The 23,564-nt window shown below is 41.5% G+C and overlaps 2 protein-coding genes across 2 annotated transcripts in view; one reads left to right on the top strand and one right to left on the bottom strand.

Moving 5' to 3' along the window:
- The window catches only part of lnx2a (ligand of numb-protein X 2a), a 66,592-nt gene extending 62,381 nt beyond the window's left edge, over positions 1–4,211 (bottom strand). Inside the window, exon 1 of the mRNA XM_034169125.1 lies at positions 4,067–4,211. The gene's annotated coding sequence lies outside the window, so the exon portion shown is untranslated. The remainder of the gene's footprint in view (positions 1–4,066) is intronic.
- Positions 4,212–5,196: 985 nt separating this feature from the next.
- On the top strand, positions 5,197–19,519 carry si:ch211-140b10.6 (protein POLR1D). Its single transcript, XM_034169111.1, has 3 exons — positions 5,197–5,324; positions 8,974–9,048; positions 16,869–19,519. The coding sequence occupies exons 1-3, from the start codon at positions 5,299–5,301 to the stop codon at positions 17,290–17,292; spliced, it is 525 nt and encodes a 174-aa protein (XP_034025002.1). The 5' UTR covers positions 5,197–5,298; the 3' UTR covers positions 17,293–19,519.
- Positions 19,520–23,564: the final 4,045 nt, after the last annotated feature.

Raw genomic sequence — 23,564 nt, 5'->3', positions numbered from 1 at the left:
GGTGGACACCATTCGGAAAATTCAGATGGCTTTCAGGGACGATTTTATGGGCATCACACAGATTAAGGAGTGTTACAGCCAGTTTAAAGACGGCGCACAATGGTGGAGGGCGCGCCACGCTCCGAGCGGCGATCGACAGGCTGAAACGACCAGATCATTTCCAAACTGAATGCTGTGTTGATCCGGGACGTCGTCTGACTACCAGAGAAATGGCAGAAAAGGTGGACATCAGCACTTTTCCGGCACATTCCACTGTTAAAGGAGATTTTGTCATTAAAACAGGAGCGGAGGAATTCACCACGGAGCCGCTAATGGCGCGGAACGAAAGCACCTCCATGTTGGTCTCACAGGACATGTGACATGCCCAGATCTTCGACAGTTTCTCGGATACTCACTCGACTGAAAAGCCACCCAAAGCCGTCTGAATCTTCCGAATGGTGGAAGAGCTGGGCATGTCCCGTGAGACTTCCAACACGGAGGTGTTTTTTGTTCTGCGCCATTACGCGGCTCCATCCTGACGCGCAAATTCCGCCGCACGTCTTTCATTACAAAATCTCCTGTAACAGTGTAATGTGCCGAAAAAGTGCTATGTCCACCTCCCTTGCCATTTCTCTGGTAGTCAGACGACGTCCCGGATCAACATAGCCTTCACTTTGGAAATGATTTGGTCGATTCAGCCTGTCGATGGCCGCTCGAAGCGCGGTGCGCCCTCAGCCGCTGTGGGCTGTCTTTAATCCGGTTGTAATGCTCCTTAATCTGTGTGATGCCCATAGGATTTTCACCAAAAGCCATCTGAATTTTCCGAATGGTTTCCACCTGGCAGTCTCACACAGTTTCTGAAAAAATGTTGATGCAGCAAAGCGGCAGTCGCTCAGCCATTTTCCTGACAATAAAAATCCGTCGAGGGGGCTGAACCACTCCTCCCACAAAGCCTGCTCACAGGCAAATGACGCAACCGACAGGCGTGGAAAAACTCACGCATGCACATGAAGGTTCAAGCTTGGCTGATGCAATCACACGTGATTCAAATCCATACGGTTTTTGCAAAAAATAAAAAAGTCGGATGCTTTTCTAACAGACCTCGTACGCGTTTGTCTAGCCATGGTACACTGAGGCTTGACTGTAAGTGTTGTAAGTGGTACGATTAGGTCAAAACTGGCTTTGGACTGATGGATTATTAGTAAGAATCTGAGATTTGGTCACATATGGAAAAAAATTAAACACTGCAAGTCGAGTGTGGTGACAGCCAGTACTAGAGCACAGAATATTTTACTGCTCCCTATGTGTTCTCTTTTGGTGCAAAAATGGATGCTCTTTACCCTCTAAAAGAGAGTCACAACATGCTCAAAGCAAAGTACTCTAGTGAACAGAGTGCGTCCTTGGAGGTGATGCACTGTATCAGATGATCATTCCCACAGCTTTTAATTCCAAAGCTACCTTCAGACGGTGTATCTGGGGCTGAGACTGTTATCTGACAGTAGAGGGAGGGTGCCTCAGCGTAGTACCCTCCCGGCAAAGCCACAGTGACTACCTGCCTCTGTTCCGCTAAGGGTCCGCTCCTGTCTCCATGACAACCTGGAGTCTGTTCTGTTTAGTGGGGCTTGACATTCAGAGTGTTGCCGGAGAAGGATACAGAGGAGCCAGACAACAGATGCACGTCTCTCCACAGGATGCTCTCTCCTAACTGGTGCAGCCTGAAAGCTTGTCAGAGCATGGAGGTGATGAGAGACATTTTGGTTACCAATTTTTTTTTTTTGTTTCTTTCTTTTTCTGTCTTGTCTCCCATAAAAGTGACAACAACCTGCCTTTTTGGTCTCCTTGACTACCACCAATGGTTGCTGCTGATTTCAGTCTCCTAAGTACATGCTCCTATCTATGTGTGACTGGTTGCTTCTGTCTCCATCCCGCAGCTGGACATGAATTAATCATGAGGACACAAGGCGTCTCTGTTCCTATAACAAAGCTGTGACATCACCACATCACACACACATATACGCAAGGACTTGTAGACACGAGAGCATAAAAGGACAGGAGCAAAAACGTATTCAGCATGCACATGGAAGAGCTTTTTGGGTCCCAGATCTTGTGAATACTCTTCATCAATAAGTAAAGTCTTCAGCTTTTCACTGTGCTGGCATTTTCAAGCTCCTGCTATTTTTAATGTTGTTGCAACAAAACAATCCTTCACCTGAAGACAGGCAACAATAGCTCCAGTTTTTTTTTTTTTTAATCCCTGCATCCACTACTTTCTAGGATATGAGGAACGAAGAGTAAATAAATAAGGGTTCTACAGCAAATGAAGCAGTTGTTTCAGAATATTATTTTCCATTTCAAAATGCTGAGAAGATTAGGAAATCCCTCAGGCTGGACAGATATACATCTGATTGGGGAAATTTTTTTCTTTGTTGAACTTTCACATACTTTGGTAATCTCGTGTATTTTTGTGGAGCCCGTAACACTGTCGTACACAATGTGACATCATTGGGAGGTTTTCCAGAAGCATCAAAGCTGTACTAAAGTTACACTACAGGCATGCTACGGTTGTTCTTGCACACATCACATGGCACAAGTATGGTACGTCAACAAAGCATGCCAATATATCAGTGGACAACTGTAATCTTCATACGCCAGTTAGTCACTGTTATAGACCATGACTTTGTGGAATTCATATCTATTAAAGTAAGAGTGGGGTTTTATGTGCTCTTGAGCAAGGCTCTGAATCTCCAATGGCTGCAGTGGAGTTCCACTGGGGCCAATAGACTATGATTGCACCAGAGCACATCTGGAAAGAATTTGCTCTCAGTACAACTTTGAAAAAGTAAAGATAAAGAGACAATAAAAACAGCAACTCCTTCTGAGAATGAGTTACTGTTTTCAGAATGTACAATGACACAAATGTTTCAGGAAATGACTCACTGTTTTGAAATGCTCAGAGTATTAAATGAAGTAATTGCTCCAGAAAACTGTCTAGCTTCAAAATGCTTGAGACACTAAATAAAACAATTGTTTAAGAAAGAGATTCCGTTTCAAAACATGTGAAACATGAAATGAAACAACTGATTCAGAAAAGTCAATGTTTGAAAACACTCAAAACAAAAGGCATATGAAACAGTTGGTTCAGAAAAGCAGTTGCTGCTTTTAAAAAAGCTCCAAATATGAAATGAAGCGAATAGTTCACAAAGTAATTCCATTTCAAAACACAAAATGAAACAATTATTGCTTAAGAAAAGTCACTGTTTGCAAAAGGACAAAACCGTTATTTAACCAAGTTTAGTCCCATTGAGATTAAGATCTCTTTTATAAGGTTTCCAATTCACCTAACCTGTAAGTCTTTAGATGTGGTAGGGAACCCACGCAAACACGGTTGAGAACATGCAAACTCCACACAGAAAGGCTACAGGTGGGAATCGATCCCATGACTTTCTTGCTGTAATGCAACAGTGGAAACCACTAATCCACCGTGCTGCCCAAAAACTCCAAATAAGTAACCATTTTTAGCCCAGGACAGGCCATGGTGAGCAACATCTAGTGGACCCCCCCAATCATCCAATGAATTCCTGGCTGCATCCCTGGATCATAATAACACTTAACCTGTTCCTGTTCATTTCGCCCCCCTTGGACGACAATCTAATCTTATAACACATGAAGCATTTCCAAATAAAACAGAGCTGTTGTTTTAGATAATAATAAAGAAAATCCCAGCTTCTGTCAGCTTAACCTACAGTTTCACAAATCAATCTCAATGTCTTTCTTCTTTTAAAAGAACATTCAGTAAAAAAAAACTGTTGTCGGCTTGAGAGAACAGGCCTACTGTCTGCTGCAAAAGGCTTCTTTCTGAACAGTCAGACAACAACAACAAAATACATTTACATAATAGAACACTGCTTTTTTTTTTAAACTGTCAGAGTCCTGATATATCCTGACAGCACCGCCACAGTGGTGTCATGACGTGTCTGTCGGCAACATGTGAGCAGTTTTCTAATCATTCCTCCCCATCTGTCTGACTCCATGTCAGCCTCCACAGGCTGGACGGAGCACAATGACAGCGTTACAATGAAAACGTTACCTGCTCAGGGCTCTCCTCGGCGCCGCGAGCTCCGGCCCCTGGCGGGGGGGAGGTGTAGGGAGGAGACGACGACTGGGTGCCGCGGGACTTCAGTCACGCATTCACCGCAAGACACCGCTTCGCAAACCGCACGAAAACGCCCCCCCGTGCCTTTGCAGCCGCTGGCCCGCCCACTGCTGAGGTCACCTGTCCGTCAAGGATGATGGGCGGAGCCCGTGGGATTTCAATCCAGAGCCTGTCTGGAAAATAAAAATAGAGATTTTATTAGTTTTATTTTACTTTCAGACAGAATTCGTGAATTAAATAAACAAGACTGGCTTGTTTTTTTTTTTTTTTTCAAGCGAATGTTTCTTTTTGAAATCTTATTATTTTTTTAAAATTTCCTTCTGGGAGTACATTTTGCTTTAGTTTACTCACATTAGCGTTCCTAAATCCAGAGTTTAAAATAATTATCCAACCGAAAAAAGCTTTTAAATTGTAAAACATATTAATCTATCTATCTATCTATCTATCTATCTATCTATCTATCTATCTATCTATCTATCTATCTATCTATCTATCTATCTATCTATCTATCTATCTATCTATCTATCTATCTATCTTCCCACTAATAGACTTAAGGACTTTATTGTCACCGTCAATAAATTTCCTTTGGAGGAAGCCACTGATATTTAATTATTCAATACTACTAAATTAATTTTTGCACAGTGTTTAATTACGTTTTTTAAAAAGACAGCAAAAATACAAACTACTTCCTTGTGAAAATTTGGAGCAGAACTTTTAAACCCATTTACTCTAGCAAACGGCTTCAAATATCACTTAATTTAAGTACATATGACTTTCAGGCAAAATTCATCTGTAAATTTTATTACTATGGCATACATGGAAAGAAGCTCTTAAATTATTTTCCTCGTTCCATTTCTTTATGTTAAAATTATGGATGGCTATAATATTGCCGGAGCAAAATAAAAAAGAAAAGAAAAATCTAAGGAAAAACAACATTTCATGGGATAAGTTATATTATTTAATGTAACGTAAAACGTTGAACATTTTTAATCATTTTACTTTATTCCTTGGTCGCGACTGTGAAGCTGTCCCCTTCATGTACGTTAAGGCATTTTTATGGGCAGCTAAAATCCTGGGTCCTGGGTTGTTAGCCCTCCTAAAGAAGTAAACAAACAAAACTCATTCATCATTTGGTTTAATTTCTCCTCCAGATCGCACACAACGTGATGGCAGAGGACAGTGAACTTGAGAAGTAAGTTCACTGCTGTTTGTCATAACGCTTGCTCACAATTTTAGTTAGCTTGATTGATGCAGACCTTTTTAAAATTTCTGCAGCTAATCCGGCTGTTGTGCTAAAAAGTGATCGCACAGCCACAACGTGCAAATACACATAACGTTATGTCGACAGGTTAGGTCAAAGTGTGTTTATCTTGGGCATAGATATTTAAACTCTTGCAAGGACATTGTTGGTTATCTAGGGTACAAAGCAGATAAAGTAATGGAGCGTCGTGGTCTATGTAAATTACATAATTTTTATTGGAATATATATATATATATATATATATATATATATATATATATATATATATATGTACACACACACACACCAGAGGATAACACCAAACATGCTTCTAACACAGGTGGTTTGTAAAAGTAGCAGTAAAACTGATCTCACAAAAAGTGACTAGAAAAAAAACACACACCAAGAAATACAATGACTTAAATATATAAGAATAAATAACAAAGTTAAAGATTCAAAGACACATACCTTTGACATAAAAGCAGACCTAAAGTTATATGTATTTGCTTGGGTTGTGCTTTGGGCTAAGGAAGATTTGTTTTTTTATAGTTAAATATGGTTGGGGTTTAATGTTAAATTTCTTAAAACTACCATACTTTTAATATGTATATATCACGGCCATGACGAGTGAAGCTCTTCAGCATCTCACCATGTCATTTAGATCCTTCAGACTTTTTTTTTGAGTAAATGCTTCGGTGGAGCATGAGCATGGCTAAAACCTTTCAGCTTTTAAATTTTTTGGGTTTTTTGCTTTTCAGCTTCTGGGGTAGCTCAGCCCACCAGACCCCCGCCCTTTTAAGCATTTTTCTTTTTTTATCTTTTTTTTGCCTACAATATGGCCACATTAACTGGAGTCACGGCTGCTACCACACACACACATCGCCTCAATTTGGAAAACGGACTGTTTCAAGTTCACATAAACAATGTCAAATGTATATGTGTTGTCTTAATTCAGATGTGTGCCATTATTACGGTAAACAAGTAATAATTGTGGATTAACTGTTGTTTGTCTGTGGAATATGAGTGTGGAAATCTCGTTGTTGTAATGACAATGATAATAAAGCTATCCATCCATCCATCCATCATCCATCCATCCATTATCATATCTCAATATTGTCATATCAACGTGATATACAATATGACTATGTTGTCAAACAAAGTGCAGCAACAGTGAAAATTAAACATTTTTAAAGAAAATAGTAATAATACCAAACTCATTTTCACTCATCATAAGCTTAGGATACATTGACCTCCAAAAGTATTGGAACACTTGGTATTTTACACATATTATGTTAGAAAGATTAAAAAAGAAAGAAAATAAGATGGGTTGGTAAGGTTAGACCTTACCTGTGTGAAGCGCTTTAAGGCAACTCTGTTGTGATTTGGCGCTATATAAATGAAAATAAATTGAAAGATTATAAAATCAAACCTTCACTGTGCCTTATGATAGAATCACTACGATGACCCCTCCAAGATGGTCTCCGCATTCCTTGTGCCTCAGCAACCAATGCGGCGTCTACTCTTGAAAATGTCTATGTTCGTCTACTGTTGGTTTGTGGCTTTTTACGGCTCTTTATGACAATGGTATCCAGTTTGTAGCTTTTTCTCCACCGGGGCTGAATTTATGGGCCATTTCCAGTTTGTGCCTCCATCTCCATAGGGTGTCTGTGTGTAGAAATGGCAGTACAGTGGCTTAGTGGTTAGTACTTTTGCCTCACAGTGAGAAGATCATGGGATCGCTTCCCACCTGGGGCTTTTCTGTGTGGGGTTTGCATGTTTTCCTCATGTTTGTATGGCTTTCCTCTGGGTGCTCTAGCTTCCTCCCACTTCCAAAGACATGCCGGTTAGGTGAACTGGAACTTTAAATTGACCATAGGTGTGTGAATGTGTTGCCCTGCAATGGCATGCTGTCCAGTATGTACCATGCCTCTCGCCCCATGACTGCCGGGATAGGCTCCAGCCTCCCATGACCCTTAACTGGAGTAAGTGGGTATAGAAAATGAATGTGTGTAGACATTCTACTACATTAAGCTAAATCTATGTCTTTGTGAAATGTCACAGAAGTCCATATCTAAACTTCTCCGGTCTGTGAGACAGGTAGATTAAATACATATGTGCTCAGTCAGCAGTGGCTGTCCATACATAGCTGTATTAATAATACAAAATTATATTCATATGGAGCACTTCTGATTGGTCAATCTAGGTCACATGATTATGTTGGTATGCGCCTTTACATGTTTTCTATTCATGTCAGGCCAAAATGAACTTTTGAAGTGACAGTCTAAAACACTTTCTGTGGTTCTAAAAAAATTGTAATTATCTATGTTTCTAACTTTACCGCAGTCATTTGATTCTTGACATGGAAAGAAAAAGAAAATCTTTAACATGACTGGGAATGCAAACCAGTGTCGTTAGCTTAGAAATCCAACGCCCTTCCACCTATGCCACAATGTCTCTCACACTCTGCAATTGGTCATAATGTGAAGTCATGATATGTAGTAGTACAGAATCTTTAAGATTAATTTGAAACCTAACCTAAACCATAATCCTGAACATAGCTGCACTATGTAGTTTAGTTAAATATTTCTACCACAGTAGATCATCTGTGCCAATCTTTCTGAATCCTGTCTCAAACGAATACAATGCTCTTACTTTTATGGCCTGAGACAAGCTTTATGCCAGATTCCCTAAATGATGCACCCCCAGACCAACAAGGAGAAAGAACTTAATGTAAATGTTTCAGTTAAATCCCTTGAGTAATACTGAGATCTCTCATTCCTGCAGACAGTGTTTTGCACTCAGTCACCATGCTTTATTATTTACCTGCCATGTAAGTGGAAAACTTGACCTGGACACTCCTCAAATGCACTTGCACTATGCACATAAGACTAGGTGCAATAGATAGTGAAGATAGAGCCTGTGGTCTTCTTTGGATTCTCCATGTTGCTGGAGAAATATTAGTGACGTGATCATTACTGCAGCCTGGAATGGAATATTTGTGACGATAAATGTGCATTTAGTGCAATTTTTATGCTAATGAGAGTCAGAGGTTTAGAAAATGCCTAATTTGCAGGGCTGTGTACAAATGTTTGATAAATGCCACTTATTTTTGAGTGAACTTTGTGCAGCCGGTCTGCTCTGTGTAAGCCTGGTCCCATCAGATCTCAGAAGCTAAGCAGTGTTGGATCTGGTTAGCACTTGGATTGTGGACCGCTTCAGAACACTAGTGGCTGTGTGTGTTTCTCCAGGTAAAACTGGAGTTGTGTCAGGAAGGGTATCCGGTGTAAAACTTGTGTCAAATACCAATGCAGATCTGGTTGTATCCGCTGTGGCGACCCCGAACAAAAACGGGAGCAGCCAGAACGACAACAACATTTTTTGTGTGAACTTTCTAAATCATCTTTATATGACCAAATTTAGAGGCTTTTCTCTGCAGTGTTAATAAATGAGGCCCACTGATGCTGTCCCTCAGATCATAGTTGCCTTCTCTCTCCTTTCATCTGGTTCTCTCACACTCTTAATTACATTACTTTCTTCTTTGCTTCTTTTTGAGTTTTTGTGCTATTCCACTTTATAAAGTTGTTTTTATTTATGTGTGTAGGCGAGCAATAGAGGAGCTCCTGAGGGAAACTGACAGAGCTCGGGTGAGAGCAGAGACCATGGGCCCTGCAGGATGGTGAGCATTGTTTTCCACCTTTTGCGCATTTGCCATTTACACTCTGTTGTTATCAGTATAACTGCACCTAATGCAAAATCCATTTCCACAGTTTGTTTTACTTAAAGATTGAGTTAAATGAAGTCTAAAGCCGCGTTCACACTGGATGCAACGCGAGCGACAGCAGCGACAGGTTGCCATGTAATCCCTATGGAAGGATGCGTTGTGGCGCCAAGCCACGCAACACGATGTGATGGACGCGAATGAAGGGATTTTGAGCGATTGGCGCGTTTGTGGGGCGATATCGTGTTGTGTCACGCCGCGTTGCCCTCCTCTCCAAGTTGAAAAATATGAACTTTTTCGTCTTGTCGCGCCGCGATGACCAATCAGGGACTGGATATGTAGTGATGTGGAGATGTCTGGAGTTTGACTGAGTTGGATGTGGACATGTCCTGTCTCTGGTAGCCAGCCTGTGAGCAGGACTTATTGTTGGGAAAGTGTAGTGACACGGACCCACAACAGGGGGCGTAAATGAACGGACAATGAAAGAGTTGAATATGAACACTTTACTGTTGTGAAAGAGCACAACCAAAACACAGAGGATTACAGAATTTATGCAAACAGTCAATCCACAAAGGTGACGTGTGGGCAGGCTCGAGGATAGAAGACGTCTGTCCTGAGAAGAACCAGAACCACATGATTTCCTCCGCCACCGAACCTGGAGAATACTGGAGTCCCCAGGTGGCCACCGTCTCCAAATGTCAGATCTGGTACTGCTGGCGAGGAGCAAAAACAGTAAGACGTGGGTGCGTGCACACCCAGTAACAGCAATGGTGGGAATACCACCTCCACCTCTAATCCAGAAAACTGGCATGTGCAGTAGTAATGAGTACTTATCAACAGTTTGGCGTGGGGAGCGAAGACATCAGCTCTCCACGTATCACAAACTCAGCCTCCAGCTGCGAGCACTCACAGAACTGACTGCAAACAATACAGAAGCAAACACTGTCTGAAAAGACAAAAACAACGGCTGAGAAAGTTACCTTCACTGGTAGATGATATCTCGGCAACGAGGTGGAGATGACGTCCGGTTTTTATGGAGTGGAATGATGAAGTGAAGATGGGTGACAGCTGTCATGAGATAATGAGTGACAGCTGTCACCCCCGGCTGTGTCCGTGGGCAGCGCCCTCTCGTGCCTGAAGCCCGCACTTCAGGCAGGGCGCCCTCTGGTGGTGGGCCAGCAGTACCTCCTCTTCTGGCGGCCCACACAACACTTATGTCCCTTTTGTCCTTTATTTCACAATTATGACAGAGTTTTGGGGGGAAGAGCGAGCAGCAGCACCACAGCAGGGGCAGCGGAGATTTCTTTCTTTCACGTGCGCGCATGAGCGAATCATCCATGAAGATTATTTTATTTATTAACTACACAGATGTATAATAAAACAAATGGTGACAGGTTTATAACACAATTATGACAGAGTTTGGGGGAAGAGCGAGCAGCAGCCCCGCAGCAGGCGCAGCGGAGTTTTTTTTTTTAAAATTGTTTACATGTGCACCTGTGAACGGGACAGGAGGTCCTCAAACTGGGTCCTGCAGAGGCGGAAGGACCGCTGAAACCGGCCGTCATCCTGACGCAGCTCCTGCAGCAAATAATGAAACTCCCCCCGTGAGGATATTGTGAACCCAGGGATGGCGCTGCTGGCGACGTTTGTCAGCTTTCCACAACAATTAAGAGCACAGCAACTCGCTCCGTGTTATCAAGGTCCGTCATATTAACTTGACTGACAACCGGAGCCGGCGAGCGGAATGGAAGCTCCTCCTATTTGATGACGCATTGGGGCGAATTTTCGCAGCGAAAGCAGAGCAACACACCGGGTAATGGTGGCGCCGGATGCGAATCTGTGGCGTCTTGTCGCGTCCGGTGTGAACGCGGCATAAGACATAGTCATTGCCTTTGCCATCCTGACTTGCCTAAAGAAAAACTGGCTGTAAAACGGGTGATTTGCATGAACAAAAATTCTTACATTTAGGTTGTCCAATTACTTAGCGGCTGTGAAAGTGGACAGACAATTGTATACAAATGGCTGTAGTTCCTAAATAGTTAATGTGATGTTTTTGTTTACTTATTGAATTAAATGTGGAGCTGGTAGCCCAGTGGGATGAGGAGTTGGGCAACTAATATCTAAATTAGAACTGTAACAAATGATAATTTTTTTAATTGATTAATTTGTTGATTATTTTTTGATAAATCAATTAATTTCATGATTATGGGTTTATGAGTCTATTTGTTTTTGTTTGGATTACTTCATTATTTTTTGGTTAATTTACCAGTAAATAATAACCATAAATTTGACAAATAACTTTCAACCTTGAATTCAAATGTTTTGTCATAGAAATTACTTTTAAAATTTTAATTTAATTTATTTATTATTTATTTTATTTATTTATTTTTACAAATTTTATACAATCCCAACAATCAAAGTGCCAAAAAAGGCATCCATATATACAGTGAAGAAAATAAGTATTTGAACACTCTGCGATTTTTCTCCCACTTAGAAATCATGGAGGGGTCACAATACAAAACAAACACAATATAAATGTACAAATAAATATACATCTGCCTGTAACTGTGTTTTTGACTCTGTGTGACTTCATTGTGAAGTCATTCATACCAATTAATCACTAATGTTTTACTGATCATGCATGATTTGAATCATCCATCTATGCTTCTTTATATACTGTGTGTGTGTATATGTATATATACTCAACAAAAATATAAACGCAACACTTTTGGTTTTGCTCCCATTTTGCATGAGATGAGCTCAAAGATCTAAAACTTTTTCCACATACACAATATCACCATTTCCCTCAAATATTGTTCACAAACCAGTCTAAATCTGTGATAGTGAGCACTTCTCCTTTGCTGAGATAATCCATCCCACCTCACAGGTGTGCCATATCAAGATGCTGATTAGACACCATGATTAGTGCACAGGTGTGCCTTAGACTGCCCACAATAAAAGGCCACTCTGAAAGGTGCAGTTTTGTTTCATGAGGGTGGGATACCAGTCAGTATCTGGTGTGACCACCATTTGCCTCATGCAGTGCAACACATCTCCTTTGCATCATCCGTGAAGAGAACACCTCTCCAACGTGCCAAACACCAGCGAATGTGAGCATTTGCCCACTCAAGTCGGTTACGACGATGAACTGGAGTCAGGTCGAGACCCCGATGAGGATGACGAGCATGCAGATGAGCTTCCCTGAGACGGTTTCTGACAGTTTGTGCAGAAATTCTTTGGTTATCCAAACCGATTGTTTCAGCAGCTGTCCGAGTGGCTGGTCTCAGATGATCTTGGAGGTGAACATGCTGGATGTGAAGGTCCTGGGCTGGTGTGGTTACACGTGGTCTGCGTTTGTGAGGCTGGTTGGATGTACTGCCAAATTCTCTGAAACGCCTTTGGAGACGGCTTATGGTAGAGAAATGAACATTCAATACACGAGCAACAGCTCTGGTTGACATTCCTGCTGTCAGCATGCCAATTGCACTCTCCCTCAAATCTTGCGACATCTGTGGCATTGTGCTGTGTGATAAAACTGCAGCTTTCAGAGTGGCCTTTTATTGTGGGCAGTCTAAGGCACACCTGTGCACTAATCATGGTGTCTAATCAGCATCTTGGTATGGCACACCTGTGAGGGGGGATGGATTATCTCAGCAAAGGAGAAGTGCTCACTATCACAGATTTAGACTGGTTTGTGCACAATATTTAAGGGAAATGGTGATATTGTGTATGTGGAAAAAGTTTTAGATCTTTGAGTTCATCTCATACAAAATGGGAGCAAAACCAAAAGTGTTGCGTTTATATTTTTGTTGATATATATATATATATATATATATATATATATATATATATATACAAGGTCTATTAGAAAAGTATCCGACCTTATTATTTTTTTCAAAAACCATATGGATTTGAATCACGTGTGATTACATCAGACATGCTTGAACCCTCGTGGGCATGCAAGAGTTTTTTCACGCCTGTCGGTTACGTCATTCGCCTGTGGGCAGTCTTTGAGTGAGGAGTGGCCCACCCTCTCGTCGATTTTTTCATTGTTTAGGAATGGCTCAGAGACTGCTGCTTTGTTTGATCAAAATTTTTTCAAAACTGTAAGGCACAACTGAGTGGACACCATTCGATAAATTGAGCTGGTTTTCGGTAAAAATTTTAACGGCTGATGAGAGATTTTGGTCTGATAGTGTCGCCTTAAGGACGGCCCACGGTGCCTGACGGCGATCTGCGCTTCGAGGCGGCAGCGTCTCGCCGTTTCAAGTTGAAAACTTCCACATTTCAGGCTCTGTTGACCCAGTAAGTCATCAGAGAACAGAGAACTTTCAGAAGAAGTCGGCATGAGGAGTTTATTCGGACATTCCATTGTTAACGGACATTTTGTAATGAAAGAACATGCGGGCAGAGTCGCATGTCGGGCCGGACCCGACCGCGGGGGGTCGCGACAGGAAAAACACCTCCGTTGGAAACCTTAACGTGCAAGTTGGAACATGCCCAAGCTGTTAAACAATTTCTCAGTTACTCACTTGTTGAAAGCCATCAAAAGCTGCCTGAATTTTACAAATGGTTTTTCCTGTCACGGCGCACACAGATTCACCAAGTCGTCATGGAAACGACTCGGCGAATTTGCGCGCACATCTTTCATTAAAAAATGTCCTTAAACAGTGGAATGTTCGCATAAAGTCCTCATGCCGGCCTCTTCTGAATCTTCTCTGTTCTCTCACGACGTCCTGGGTGAATTAAGCCTTAAATTTGGATGTTTTCAGGTCGAAACAGGCCGACGACGGTGCCTGGAAGCGCTGCGCGATGTCCCGCTCTGTGGGAAGTCCTTACGGCGACATAAACACCCCATAATCTCTCATCAGCCGTTAAACTGTTCACCGAAAACCAGCTTAATTTCTCGAATAGTGTCCACTCGGATATTGCTCACAGGTCCAGAAAACATTTTGATAAAGCAACGCACGCCGTCTCGAGCAGCGTGTGAAACAAAGGAATTCAGCCGAGAGGGCTGAACCACATCTCACTCAAGGCCTGCCCACAGGGAAATGACGTCACCGACACGCGTGAAAAAACTCACGCATGCGCATGAGGGTTCAAGCATGATTGGTGTAATCGCACGTCATTCAAATCCATATAGTTAAAAAAAAAAAAAAAGTGTCGGTTTCTTATCTAATAGACCTTGTATGTGTGTGTGTGTGTGTGTGTATGTATCTGGAAGAAAATCTTGCACACAGCTTTTTCTCTTCCCGAAACACAAAAATACAGAAAATAAAATCCTCACATATTTTGTCAGGCTGCAACTAACAATTACTTTGTTCTCCATTATTTTATTGGCTTTTGTTTGTTATTACATTACAAAAACAATTTAAATGAACAATTAGACCACAACATAACATAGGTCACACAAATCAGCCAAAAATCACATACACATACAAACATTAAACTTGCTCAAGTTACAATGAAATGCATTATTGTAAAATAAAAGACATAAAAGTGATTGTAAAAATGATCCCATATTTTATAGATGATACAGTATCTACTTTTGAGGTTCTATAATGCTGATATATGGTTCCAGAGATATACAAACTCCTTCCATTTTCCTTTGTGCAATGTATGTTTGTCTTTCCAGACAATTACATTCTGAAAGTTCCTTTATCCATTATTTCCTAGTGGGGGCATCCATATTCTTCCTGCATAGAGCAATAGGTCTTATGTTAAACTCCAAAGTCCAGTAGTTTAGTCTGTTTTTTTGATTGTGTGAAGCCCATTGGGTAGATTCCAAGCTCACACAGTTTAACATTTAGAGGGATGTTGATACTGAACATGTCTGACAGACATTTGATGACATCTTTCCAGAATTTCTGAATCTTTGAACATTTCCATAGACAGTGAAGCATGGTTCCTTTTCATTTAAACATCTACATTATAATAGCAAAATGGCCTCTGTGTGCGTGTATGCTTGCGTGCGTATGGCTTCAATCATGGAGAAACTGGGAAGAGCTGACATTTACCGTTTGGTATGCTTATGTATTTTGGGTGAAGGATGATTGCTGGAAAAACAAAAAGTTGATAGGAGTAATATTTTTGGAGAAATTAGAGATATTAGGTAACAACAGTGAACAATTGATATTGGGCTGCAATGCACCATAGGAGATTGGGGTTTTGGGGTTTTAAATGCTGCTATTGTGGTTCATGTTGGTTTAACAGTGTTGTTAGTGTTATTGATTTATTGTCTTTTGTAGTTCAATTGGTTTAGTCAATTTAGTTAAGTGTCATGTTGCTGTTACCATGAGTGAGAAGGATAGTGTCTCTGTTTCTGGGTGTGTAAAGATAAATGCGTACATGTGTAACTTTGATCATGGACAAACTGGGGAGAGCTGACATTTGTCATTTGGTATGCTTATATGTTTTGGGTCAAGGATGAACACCGCCAAAACGGAACATTGATAAGACTCATATCTTTTGAGAAATTACAGATACGAGCTAACAACAATGAACAATGGTTGTTGATAATTACATTCTGGACTCACGCGCCAGTCCAGCAGGGGGCAGTAAATCATCTATATATTAAAAGCATCCATGCGTGATTTTATTCAGTAAGTTCAATGTAAGTGCATAACATAATTGTAAATACATTAAAAATATATGGATGACACAAAAAAGTGAAAAGACTTATTTCTGTTGTGGTCCATTTAGAAATTAAATGACAAAATAGAAGTAATAATATAATAATAATAATAATAATAATAATAATAATAATAATGGTGTGTATATTGTAGCAAGAGTCAAAACAGTTTCTAAATAGATTAAGGCAGTAATTTAACATTTAAAAATTGCATAATTAACAGGAAATAAAAGGGTTGAGTTCTTCTTCTAAAAACTGTTGAGGTCTAAAGTTCTAAAAACATTCTGGACTCACATGCCATTCCAACTCATTGTAGAAACGGCATAGTATATTACCACCTTTGAAAAATGTCAGCTACGTATTTTATAAACACTACCCAATATAGAGTCCATGGATCCCCACATTCAATGCGCTAGTTTAGTGTATATGTCTGGAATGTTACCAAACGATTATTTTCATTATCAGTTAATCTGTTGGTTATTTTCTGGATTTACATCTATTTGTTGTTTGGCCAATAAAATGTCAGAAAATGGTGAAAAATATCAATCAGTGTTTCACAAACTTCAACATAATGTCCCCAAGTGTCTTGTTTTATCCACAACCCAAAGATATTAAGTTTTATGTCAGAAATAAATAATAATAATAATAATGACAATAAAAACATCACATTTTAAGAAGCTGAAATAACAGAATTTTGATATTAAAAATTAGATTCAAAACAATTAATCATTTCCCAAAATAGATGCAATTAATTTAATAATCAATTAATTGTTGCAGCTCTAATGTCTATGTGGATTCAGTTTCTGGTCACACTGCTGCTCATTGTCTTTGTGCAAGACTCTTCATCTGCATTGTCCCAGTTTGTCTGTAAACGGGTACAGATGAGCCCCAAGGCCTGTATGGTACTTCTTCGATTTAAAGCTGAATGTCTGCACTCCTGTCATGTTTTGATTGCTTCAGTTCAACTCCAGTGTGGTTGTGCACATTGGCAACATTACAAAAATGGTTGCTGTCCAATTACTTATGGACCTGACTGTGGTGTATTGTCAGTATGTACCAAACCACATTAGATGGATTGTATTGGATATAAAGTGTTCAGATTTAATTGAGGAGGTCACAGTTTAACACGTGCTCACTCTTATGTCAGGCTGAAGTGTCCTCTGCAGGCCACCAACAAACGCTTCCTCCTCAACACCCTGCGCTCCACCAGCACGCAGCAGCGCAGCGCTGAACCCACAGCTGGGCACGGCACCACAAGAGGATATAAGGCAAGAGGCTCCCCGGACAGAAGCCGCCAGCGCAGCAGGACTCCTCCCAGACACAACAAACGAGGTCACGCTGACTCCAAACGACATCACAGAGACAATATCAAAGATAAGAGATGTGACGGAGGTAAAGACGACAGACAGCGCAGACACAAAGACCGTGGCCAGAACAGAGACAAAGACAGACACAGACTTCACAAAGGCCTCTCACCAGAAAAGAACCACTCCTCCTCCTCATCCTCCTTCTCTTCCAGGAGCCACGCCCCGTCCAGGCAGCGGAGCGGCGGCGGCAGCGGCTACTCCTGAAACTGTTCTGTGACCAGCCAACAGCTGCCGGAACATTTGCACTGTTCTGTTAGCTGCCCGACTTACAGGGATGGTGTGGAACTACAAAAATTGGCCGGTATAAGTGGAATTAATTTATTCAATACGGCTCAATAACTGAGCAGTTTTTATCTTGTGAACACAGAAAAAAAATTGAGAGGAGGGAAGGAAACAGCAATTAAACATCCCAGTAAGAATGCAAATACGACTCTCTTAGAAATTTTTCTTCTTTTTAGTTTTTGTCTTAAACTGTCAGAGTAAATTACAGTGCAGAAAGAAGGCACTGATCACGCAGCACTGCTTCTTAATGCTTCTGTAATAAAATTGGTTTGTTTTTATTTTTGCTATCCCTCACTTTTTGGGGGGCTTCCATGTGTGAGTTTAATGGATAAAGTTTGGGAATGATGGGCAGAGAAAAAAACTGCTTCCTGCTGAAAACACACTTTTGTCCAAAAAAAACAACAACAAAAAAAAAAGGTCTCCTATGTTATATTTTAGGGGTTTTGTGACAGTACGTATATATGGTTGCCCTGCATAAATTGGTGACAGCAACGATCTATGCCACATTTGGTGAAACATATGTGCTGTGCGCTATATAATAGCTCATACGGTAACTACCTATCTGTAAACTTCCCCTGACTGGTAGGTCAACCTGATATTAAATAAAATATATATTTCTTTAAATGTACTCAGTTACTTCATATGGCAGTGATTTTTTTAAATACAATTTTGACCATTTCGTTTGCGTATGTTGGACGGCAACATGGGCCAATGCTTACAGCAACAACAATTAAACTCATATTAACGTTGGTTCATGGGTGTAACAACATATTCAGCATAAATTTTCCCCACTGACAATGTACAGAGGCAGATCTACCATTTTGTCAAGCCGGGGGGGGATTTGCAAACAAGTACAATGTGACTAAAGGGGAGGAGGGAAGTCTGGGGGTGAAGCCCCCTTAGAAATTTTTGGGTGCCATTCCCTGCATTTTGGCACATATTTTACCACAATATATACCACAGAGAAAAAAAAAACTGTCTAACAGCAGGGAATTTTATGTTTTTGGTCAATGAAAGGGGAGGAGGGGGTGTGAACCACACCCACATCCCCTCTGTATCTGCCCCTGATATATGGCTTTTGGCAACAATAAGTGCCATCACATTAGGTATATACGAGTATTGCTGCTGACTTCAATTTATGCAGGACAACAATACATGCATAACAGATTTTGTTAATTTTACAGCACAAATTAGGTTGTTTTCTTGTTTAATTTACTCTGAATTGAGGAACAGTAAGTTAAATCTAATTTAAGACAATTTGAGGAACATTTTGCTATTTCGCCTCCTACTCCTCCCAGGTCACGTGGCCAATTTAGACCAAACCTTTTAGATAGGTGACCTTTTAGGCCAATTTCCCTAAAAGGGTTTGTTTTGGCAAAGGTCAAAACTTAGATCCTCCCCAATCTGATGTCCAAATATGGCACACACATGTAGGTGGTTCCTGGACTTGCCCAGGCGAGATCAAATTTACCAAAGTTCATTGTGGTCAAAAGCTAACTTAGATAAATAAAACTTAAATAAGTTTTTCACTCCCATTTTGCCCAAAATTTGGCGTAGATTTGGAGGTGGGTTCTGGAATTGTCCAGCAAGGTCAAAGTTCCTAAAGGTCAATCATTTGGACCAAGATAATGTCAGTCTCCTCCTCCCAGGTCCTTTTGCAGTTTTCTACCCATTGACAGTTGACCCTAAAATTGAGGTGAAGGTCAAAAATTTGATTTTCAATCTGATTTCGACCACATGTGTCACACAGTTAGGTGGATTCCAGAAATGCCCTGGAAATGTCAGCCAGAGGTCAACCATTTGGGTGAAGGTCAAAGGTCAGGTTGCCATAGCTCTACCTATCTTCATGCCCACGAGTATGATTACCTAATTTTGACAAAACTGAGTCATGTTTTACTGTAATATTGTTGTCTCTTCTCATGACTAATGGTTTATTTCACATACAGGAAGTTAGAGTTGACTGGTAATTGTAATGTTATTACCATTCTTCTGTCATTATTCTTTCTTCATGATATTGACATAAGCCATACTGCTGTTGCCACTGGGTAAGCACATGGTGTGCCCAGTTTTCGATATGTATACACCGGCTATCAGAAACAGTTTTGTTTGCTCAAGGAGAGAGAAAAAAATAAAAAATCCTGACACTCCCTGGAGTACCTGAGTCCTTATGTCTCCACCATGAATGTCTTAATATAGGTGCAATGACAACATCAACATAATAAACAGTACATCGTTGTAGTCCACCCATGAACGTGTTTAGCTGGAGTTATTACTGGGTTTGACGTTTATGTCTAACCTGCTGTCTCCGTGTGTTTCAGGTTGCACATCTTTTATTGTTCCACCTTTCTTTAGTCTATAACTTCACATGATTGGCCTTTAATACCAAAGTGGAGCTGTATTTCTTCACGATAAAGCCATTATGCACAAGTCACTGTGTAAAATTGCGCTTTAAGGCATTCACGCTTCATAAATCACATTATCCATCTCCACTGTAGCGGGCAATAGCGACATTTAACTGTTTCCTTCCTCTTTGAAACAACAGTCAAATACAAACGCTATTAAAGCAGCGTGGAACACCACCTGATTCAGTTTACTTGAACTTTATTGCTTTGCTGAGTGCCCCATTAAGATACGGTGAAAAGTGCTGTAGTCGCTTTTGAAGAAGGCCGTGCAAATAAGAGCTCATCTTCCCCATCATTTAAAAAGTCCACCTGTGCACACAGAGTCACCTGAAAATTCACGCGGCTGTGATTGTTGTCATATTTTATTGTGGAGACACGCTTCACGCACACGCCGCCTAATTAAGTTCTGTTCCTCACTCCAACCTAATTGTTTTACCAGAGCTGTGGTGTAATGGGGCAAAAGGACGCCCGCCTAAAGGCTAATGGCCAGCAAACACGAGCAGAGTGCTGCGCTTCTTATTACCAAGCGGCTCCATCATGCACGGATCCTGGTCCCAGACACGTTAAGTGGTGTTAAGTGTAATGGGTACATTTTAAAAGTCACCCAAAAAGGATGGGTCTGGGCAAATGACACAGGTTTTGTGTTTTCCCCCTTGTTTTCCAAAACAGTGTGTTTGTTTTCTTGTGAAAAGCAACTTGCAAGTCAAATGATGATTTTAGAATTGATGTTTCTGGCCTCTGAAAATGATCATGTGGAAAATATACTTGTGTTTTAAAAGCTAGCAAGCTTTGGGCTGATATACATTGTGCTTTATGACACCACACAGTATAGTGCTCTTTTCTGTAGTCAGCTGCCACAACTTTGGGTGGTTTTGTGTATTTCAGTGTGTTTCTCAGATTATCTCTCAATATCGTGTCTGTCTTTAGGGTTGGGAATGTTATTTTTGAAATGTAATAGATAAATGTAAACTCTCTCTCTCTCACTCACTCACTCACACACACACACACACACACACACACACACACACACACACACACACACACACACACACACACACACACACACACACACACACACACACACACACAGTGCATTTGTAAATTATTCACAGCACTTCACTTTTTCCACACATTGTGTTACAACCTTATTCCAAAAAGGATGAAATTCATTTTTTCCTCAAAATTCTACACACAATACCCCACAATGACAAAGTGAAAAAGTTACTTTTAGATTTATGCAAATGACTTTAAAAAACGCATAAATAAATCACATGTGTATAAGAATTCACAGCCTTTGCCACATAGCACAAACCTGAGCTCGGGTGCATCTTGTATCCACTGATCATCCTTGAGATGTTTCTGCTTGAGATGTTTCTGCAGCTTAATTTGAGTCCACATGGGGTAAATTCAGTTGACTGGACATGATTTGGAAAGGCACACACACCTGTCTGCATATAAGGTCCCATAGTTGACAGTGCATGTCAGAGCACAAACCAAGCATGAAGTCAAAGGAATTGTCTGTAGACCTCCAAGACAGGATTTGTGTTGTGAAAGTGTAGGAACACGGACCCACAACAGGGGGCGCAAATGAACGGACAATGGAGGTAGCCAAATAACAACGCTTTACTGTTGTGACAAAAAGCACAACAAACACAACAGATTACAACAATAGACAAGAAGTCAATTCACACAATGTGTCACGTGGGCAGGCTCGAAGATAAGAGGCGTCTGTCCAAAGCAGAACCGGAACCACACGATTTCCTCCGCCACCGAACCCCGGGAATACTGGAGCCGCCAAGTCCCGAACTCCCAGGTGGCCACTGCCTCCGCGTGTCGGATCTGGTACTGCTGGCGAGGAACAAAAACAGTTAAAGGTGGGTGCGTGTGCACCCAGCAACCCGTATGGCGGGAAAACCACCTCCTCCTCTCGTCGGAAGAATGTCTGCTACTTCACGCACAAAAGTAACAAAGTGTTAATGTTGACAAAGACAACAGTCGGCTGAGAACAGTACCTTCAAGGTAGAGCGATATCTCGGCAAAGAGGTGGAGATGTCGTCCTGCTGATATACCACTGCTGATCAGATGATTGGTGACAGCTGTCATAGGCGATAAGTGACAGCTGTCACCCCGGCTGCTCCTGTGAGGCGGCAGCGCCCTCTGGTGCCTGGAGCCCGTACTCCAGACAGGGCGCCCTCTGGTGGTGATGGGCCAGCAGTACCTCCTCTTCAGCGGCCCACACAACAATTTGGCTGTCAAAAAATCTTCCATGAATGTCACACACACCACCCTCATTTCGCCTCATGTCGTGGAGGTCGCAACTGAGCGTGTTGATCCTTCTTGATTAGTGGTGATCCTTAATAGAACAACAGCGTTCTCTGATGTGCGCACAATTAAACCCTGCTGCACTGCATTCAGTTTCATTGCTGCAGTATGCTGAAGAAGGACAGTGATGCCAAGTTGGCTAAAAGTTTCATTCCAATGTTCATCAGCGCGCTCCTGCAGGTGTTCCACCTGCTGTTGTTGCTGTGCCTGATGTTTGGGAAAACGTGTGAGACGAGAGCTGCGTGGAGCCACACATCTGGCTCTCGCCATCTTCTCCTCCTTTCTGTGCCACTCCATGGCACAGAGCCCAACTAAGCATGCAATCACAAAGTTCTTCTGCTGTGGATTTTAAGGAGCAAACTGGAGCGATCTGAATTCTTCAGCAGCTGATGGATGAATATGGGTGTGTCTGTGGAGACAATCCGCCTCATTCACAACATGACAGAATGTAATGTAACGATGCTCTGTTGTGTGCAATAGCGCAGAACAGCGTGCAACAGCGCAAAACATTATTCTTGACCATGCGTAATGGTTCCTGATAATTCGCCAGCAACACTTGCCATTAATCGTAAGGTAGCAGCAGTTCCTGAGGACACCTGTCTCCTCTGCCTCAAATCATCACACTCGTGATCAGCGGCCAAGAATGTATACTTTGTGGCATTTGTGACTTGTCGTTATGTGTAAACGCAGCATTTGTAAAAGGCACATGGCAGCATGCCTAGAGTTTGCCAAAAGGCACCTGAAGGACTCTCAGACCATGAAAAACAAACTTTTCTGGTCTGATGAGACAAAGATTGAAGTCTTTGGCTTAAATGCCAGACATCATGTTTGGAGGAAACCAGGCACTACAGTGAAGCATGGTGGTGGCAGCATCATGCTGTGGAGATGTTTTTCAGCAGCAGGACTTGGGAGACTAGTCAGGATTGAGGGAAAGATGAATGCAGCAATGTACAGAGACATCCTGGATGAAAACCTGCTCCAGACGCTCTTGACCTCAGACTGGGGTGACAGTTCATGTTTCAGCAGGACAATGACCCGAAGCAGACAAGATATCAAAGGAGTGGCTTCAGGACAACTCTGTGAATGTTCTTGAGTGGTCCAGCCAGAGCCCAGACCTGAATCTGATTGAACATCTATGGAGAGATCTGAAAATGGATGTGCACTGACGCTCCCCATCCAACCTGATGGAGCTTGGGAGGTGCTGCAAAGAGGAATGGGTAAAACTGCCCAAAGATAAGTGCACCAAGCTTGTGGGATCATATTCAAGAAGACTTAAGGCTGTAATTGCTGCCAAAAGTGCAACAACAAAGTACTGAGCAAAGGTGTGAATACTTATGTACACGTGATTTCTTAGTTGTTTATTTCTAACAAATTTGCACCCCCCCCAAACCCTTTTTTTATGTCATTATGGGGTGTTGTGAGTAGAATTTTGAGGGAAAATGAATTTACTGCATTTTGGAATAAGGCTGT

The sequence above is a fragment of the Thalassophryne amazonica genome, chromosome 1, assembly GCF_902500255.1.
Source record: "Thalassophryne amazonica chromosome 1, fThaAma1.1, whole genome shotgun sequence".
In the NCBI taxonomy this organism is placed as follows: Eukaryota; Metazoa; Chordata; class Actinopteri; order Batrachoidiformes; family Batrachoididae; genus Thalassophryne; species Thalassophryne amazonica.
The sequence above is the reverse complement of the archived record's forward strand: the minus strand, read 5'-3'. Positions and strand labels throughout refer to the sequence as shown.